The 6,306-nt window shown below is 47.0% G+C and overlaps 1 protein-coding gene across 1 annotated transcript; it reads left to right on the forward strand.

Annotated features, from left to right (window-relative positions):
- Positions 1 to 4,309: 4,309 nt before the first annotated feature.
- On the forward strand, positions 4,310 to 5,206 carry LOC140207808 (allatostatin-A receptor-like). Its single transcript, XM_072276371.1, has one exon. The coding sequence runs from the start codon at positions 4,310 to 4,312 to the stop codon at positions 5,204 to 5,206; it is 897 nt and encodes a 298-aa protein (XP_072132472.1).
- Positions 5,207 to 6,306: the final 1,100 nt, after the last annotated feature.

Below are 6,306 nucleotides of genomic sequence, written 5' to 3' on the forward strand. Positions count from 1 at the left end.
ATCTGTTGGAGTTTTTCGAGGAGGTTACCAGGAAAGTGGATGAAGGGAAGGCAGTGGATATTGTCTACATGGACTTCAGTAAGGCCTTTGATAAGGTCTCGCATGGGAGGTTAGTTAGGAAAATTCAGTCGCTAGGTATACATGGAGAGGTGGTAAATTGGATTAGACATTGGCTCGATGGAAGAAGCCAGAGAGTGGTGGTAGAGAATTGCTTCTCTGAGTGGAGGCCTGTGACTAGTGGTGTGCCACAGGGATCAGTGCTGGGTCCATTGTTATTTGTCATCTATATCAATGATCTGGATGATAATGTGGTAAATTGGATCAGCAAGTTTGCTGATGATACAAAGATTGGAAGTGTAGTAGACAGTGAGGAAGGTTTTCAGAGCCTGCAGAGGGACTTGGACCATCTGGAAAAATGGGCTGAAAAATGGCAGATGGAGTTTAATACTGACAAGTGTGAGGTATTGCACGTTGGAAGCACAAACCAACGTACAACATATAGGGTTAATGGTAAGGCACTGAGGAGTGCAGTGGAACGGAGGGATCTGGGAATACAGATACAAAATTCCCTAAAAGTGTCGTCACAGGTAGATAGGGTCGTAAAGAGATCTTTTGGTACATTGGCCTTTATTAATCGAAGTATTGAGTATAAGAGCTGGAATGTTATGATGAGGTTGTATAAGGCATTGGTGAGGCCGAATCTGGAGTATTGTGTTCAGTTTTGGTCACCAAATTACAGGAAGGGTATAAATAAGGTTGAAAGAGTGCAGAGACGGTTTACAAGGATGTTGCCGGGACTTGAGAAACTCAGTTACAGAGAAAGGTTGAATAGGTTAGGACTTTATTCCCTGGAGCATAGAAAAATGAGGGGAGATTTGATAGAGGTATATAAAATTATGATGGGTATAGATAGAGTGACTGCAAGCTGGCTTTTTCCACTGAGGCAAGGGGAGAAAAAAACCAGAGGACATGGGTTAAGGGTGAGGGGGGAAAAGTTTAAAGGGAACATTAGGGGGGGCTTCTTCACACAGAGAGTGGTGGGAGTATGGAATGAGCTGCCAGACGAGGTGGTAAATGCGGATTCTTTTTTTAATATTTAAGAATAAATTGGACAGATACATGGATGGGAGGTGTATGGAGGGATATGGTCCGTGTGCAGGTCAGTGGGTCTAGGCAGAAAATGGTTCGGCACAGCCAAGAAGGGCCGAAAGGCCTGTTTCTGTGCTGTAGTTTCTATGATTCTATGGTTCTATTGTTTGTTTCAGTGCTTTTGGACGTATTGCACTGTACACACATTTCACGACATTTACTGGAGACAGTAAACGTGATGCTGGTTCCGATTCTGATGATGGAAATGAGGAGCCAGTAATGATCCATAATATGCGCCGCCATTTACTGAGACCTTATTCGGAGCCAGAAAAGCCGATGCACATTCGGTATCGGTAATATTTGTCACAGAGGTTATTATAGAGATTTTTAACCTTCAATGTCAAAAAGCAGGGGTTACTTCAATACTTTTCGTGCTGCCCTTGTCAATCATGCCCGCACAACGGGCTGCTGAGTTTACTGTGACTGAGGAAGTATGAACAAAGTTGGAGTAAGGTGATGGAATCCGTGTGGTCTACAATTAGATTGGGCAAATAACGCAGACTGTGCAGGCCCGCTGTAATGTTCATATAATGTGGGGTTGGTTTCAGGATAAATCGTGAGCTCACTCAGAGCTAACATTTGCTTTGAGAGATATGGAGCGAGATATCGTACAATTAATATCAAATAAAATGAATGTGAAGGCAACAATAGAAGTAGATACGAGAAAATCTGCAGATGCTGGAAATTCAAGCAACATACATAAAATGCTGGTGGAACGCAGCGTTTTGTGTGTGTTAATATAAGCAGGTGATAGGTCATGACTGGCATTTCAATCCGGAGTGCGGGGAACAGCTTTAAAAACTTTCTGATTGTCTACTTTACTAGACGGTGTTCTGGACTGAGCTTTAAGTATTCTCCGCGGTGCCGAGAGAAACGGCGCCTTGTTTGTTAACTGACTGTAACTAACTCGAGTTATTGTGCAGCCTCTGTGTTTTTTTCACCGGGGTACAGATTAATGTATAAAAGGGCAGCGAGGTCAGAACGCAGGCGAGTGGCTCTCAGTGCTAGCAGTGCGATTGTGTACAACACCCGAAAATGGCTCTACCAACAATCTTGCATGTAAGGGTTGTATTTTATCCTATTCTCGCAGCTTTCGGTGTTCCGGGTAAGTCGACACATCCTCTGTCTGAAATGTTAGGGACGGACTTCTATTAACAGTCATTTCACTGGGTGTTGTTTGCCGGCGAAACCGACCCAGCGCGGAGACACGGCAGACTACCGCTGCTGAACGGTTCGTCTCCGCTCCACACGCTGATGCAGGGTCAAGTTCACTGTCACCCCGACCCCCCATCCCGCCCCCAGAGTTCATCGTAGACGATGCTGCTGAAATTCAGGGAGATCAGTCCTCTCCGCTGTTCACCACTGTCAGCGTAAATCTGATACCGGGATTGTTGCAGATTGAAATGTATTTCGTAATCTAACTTTTGGTGAAGGAGCAGTAGAACAGGACGATTTGTGGGAGCGTTGCGGATTGTACCAACTGCCACCGTAGCTGAATTTTCTCTCTCACTGTCGCTCCCTCTCTCCCTCTCGCACAATCTCTCTTGTTCTGTCTCTCTGTCTCTCTCTCTCTCTCTCTCTCTCTCTCTCGCTCGCTCACTCACTCTCTCCCTCTCCTTCCCTCCCCCCTTTGTGGATTTCCGATCAAACCTTTCATTAGATGTCTTACCCGAACCAGTTGGGAATTATAGTAAATATAGCTAGCACAAGAATGGGGCGCCCACCTGGAGATTGGAATTAATTTCTCCCTATCGCACCTTTAAGATGATAACGAATGTGATCAAAAATGGCGGATATATCCAAGTGGAAGAACTTATTTATTGATAGACGTTTCTGAAATTATTCGAGTTTAAGCTAGATTGCGTACAAGCGACACTAAACGAGTCAGTGAAGTCCGATTCTGTTCACCGGGCCCTGCGCTCATTCATTGACTAAACGGAGGGAACGAGTGCATCGGTTTCACCCTGGGGCTGATGACCGACAGCGGGCACGGCCCCACTTACTCCGGGCCAGGACCGGCTCAATAATAATGAGTTCCGTTGAGTGGAATCTGTCGGCTGCACATCAGCCGATCCTCCTACAGCCATTGTGTTCAGCTCTGTCACGGCTCTCATTCCCTACGGCTGGTGTCTGAATGGGGCTTCGAGGGTGAGAGCCATTGAAATGACGATCCCACGGGTAGGGAGTGTAGGGCGCAAGGGAGGTATGGGAGAAGACGGTGATCTCCCCTATTTTTCTGGGTTGTGATGGCGAATGAGCAGCAGTGCTGCCCCCTCTCGGTTACATCGCCAAGGTGACATCGAGAGCACGTCACCAGCAACTTAACCGGGAGCAGTGCTGCCCCATCGGTTACATCGCCAAGGTGACATCGAGAGCACGTCACCAGCAACTTAACCGGGAGCAGTGCTGCCCCATCGGTTACATCGCCAAGGTGAAATCGAGAGAACGTCACCAGCAACTTAACCAGGAGCAGTGCTGCCCCCTCTCGGTTACATCGCCAAGGTGACATCGAGAGCACATCACCAGCAACTTAACCAGGAGCAGTGCTGCCCCCTCTCGGTTACATCGCCAAGGTGACATCGAGAGCACGTCACCAGCAACTTAACCAGGAGCAGTGCTGCCCCCTCTCGGTTACATCGCCAAGGTGACATCGAGAGCACGTCACCAGCAACTTAACCAGGAGCACTGCTGCCCCCTCTCGGTTACATCGCCAAGGTGACATCGAGAGCACATCACCAGCAACTTAACCAGGAGCAGTGCTGCCCCCTCTCGGTTACATCGCCAAGGTGACATCGAGAGCACGTCACCAGCAACTTAACCGGGAGCAGTGCTGCCCCATCGGTTACATCGCCAAGGTGAAATCGAGAGAACGTCACCAGCAACTTAACCAGGAGCAGTGCTGCCCCCTCTCGGTTACATCGCCAAGGTGACATCGAGAGCACGTCACCAGCAACTTAACCAGGAGCAAATGCGCAGTTCGAATGCAAACCGTTTTAGTTCACTGAATGAGGAGTTTTTATTCTCTCTTGGAACATATTTACCCGGTAATTTTGCCGATCACAGTCGGATTAGTATTTTCACTTTGGATTCCGAGAACGTTTCTCCTCGCCCTGTTTGTAACTCACAATTTGTGACTCTTTCCTTAGCGAACCTATTGACAATGGTGGTCCTCTTCCGAGGGAATTGTGGCCTTTCCAAATGTATATCGCTGTACATGGCTTTCATGGCAATGGCAGATTTCCTGGTGATGATCGTCTGTGTAATTGCGTATCATACCGTCATGTACCAGTTTCCATTCTCCTTCCTGTCCTACACATCCGCCTGTAAGGTCGTCCTGTACTTCAATTCGACCTGCCTGCAAACCTCGGTCTGGTACACTGTCCTGTTCACAGCCGATCGGTTTGTAGCGATCTGTTGTCAGAAGCTTAAAACGAAATATTGCACGGCGAGGACAGCTGTTGCCGGCATTATAACCGTGCCGCTCCTGATGCATTTACAGAACGTCCCGTATCTATTTCAGTATAAACCTGTGCGTATAATTAACGGTATTCAATGGGGCTGTCAGCCGAGCTCATGGTTCATTACGTCTCTTGTGGGCGTCGCATTCTCCTTTCTGCAGAGTATTTTAACGGTTATATTACCTTTTGTTCTGATAACCCTGTTTAACTGTCTGACGGTAAGGCGCATTTTATTAGCCAGTAAAGTGCGCCGCGGACTGCGCGGTCACAGCAGTCAAACACAGAAGGATCCGGAGATGGAGGGCCGCCGGAAATCCATCATTTTACTCTTTAGTGTGTCCGGCAGTTTCATTCTGTTGTGGCTGTCGGTCACTGTGATCTTTCAGATCACCCGACTCGCAGGAACCGCGCATTACGACGGCGATTACTCCGACTCTGCCTATGTCGCCATTGAAGCCGGCCACATGATCATGTATCTGAGTTCCTGCACGAACGCCTGCATTTATACAGCGACCCAGGCTAAGTTTAGAGAGGAAATGCGGCTAGTGTTAAAATCTCCTTGGACTTTGTTCTTAATACTGGCTAAAAAACACAGGTAAAGCAAAGCACATGTTCCTAAAGTTCGAAAGTTCATTACCCACTAATTCTGCGCATCGGAAATCTGTCATTGGGTCGCGATGTACATCTGCGTTTTATGTGTTTAACTATAATGTGTCTCGCTATTAAATTGACTTGGAATCAAATATAAATCCATTTCTGTGCAGAAGCGACCTTGATAGCCGTTATGTCATCAACAATCCTGGTATCCGATCACTCAGTTGATTTCAGTCACTCGTTGCGTTTGACGGCTGCGTTGACACTCAGGGCTCATTTGGCCGCTGGGTAACTCGGGTAAAGGTGGAGTCATCGGAATGACTTTTACACTGGCAGTGCAGATTCGCTGCGGTCAGCGCTGTGACAGAGCTACCTTCTTGTAGATTGCAGTGCGGAATCAATATTGCATAGATTCTGCCCCAGCTCGACTATGGCGACCTATGCCAATCCCCAGAACCATAATGCAGCCCGTATCCCTCTCTACCTTTGTTAACCAAGGGTTCTCCAGACACGTTTCCATTGTTTTATTATCACCTGCATTCAGCACGTCTGCTGCAGACATAACCACGCCGCACTGGGCGAGAAAAAGAATGTCTTCAGATCTGTGTATGGACGTGCCACTGCTGACATAGGAGAAGACAAAGTTGTTGGCTATCTGTACAATATACACCTCCTCATAATTGTATAAACTTTTACAAGGACCATTCATTTTATTTTTTATTTCAGACAATCAAACTTTTCCTTATAGTTTATCCCCTTCCCCACAGTCCAGGAAACAATCTGGTGAATTTTGATCTACCATAGCTCAGTTCTTACAACATCCTTCCCATGGCGTGGCAATCAGAATTGCACCCATTGCTCTCAGTCTGTTATCACCAGTGCTCCGTATAGCTGTAAGACCGAGTCGGAATTCTTCCACTCAAAGCCTCGGTGAACAATGAAAGAATAACACAATCCACTTCTGCTGTACTGTCCTCCTCCATTCAGAAAGGTATGGCCTGGCATTGCAAGGTTACAACTGAAAACGACCCTCCAAAGGTCTATATTGTCTCCCAGATTTTTATTTCACAACGTGGATCAAGTCATATTTTGTTTCACATACTCT

Source organism: Mobula birostris, chromosome 13, assembly GCF_030028105.1.
Source record: "Mobula birostris isolate sMobBir1 chromosome 13, sMobBir1.hap1, whole genome shotgun sequence".
NCBI lineage: Eukaryota > Metazoa > Chordata > Chondrichthyes > Myliobatiformes > Myliobatidae > Mobula > Mobula birostris.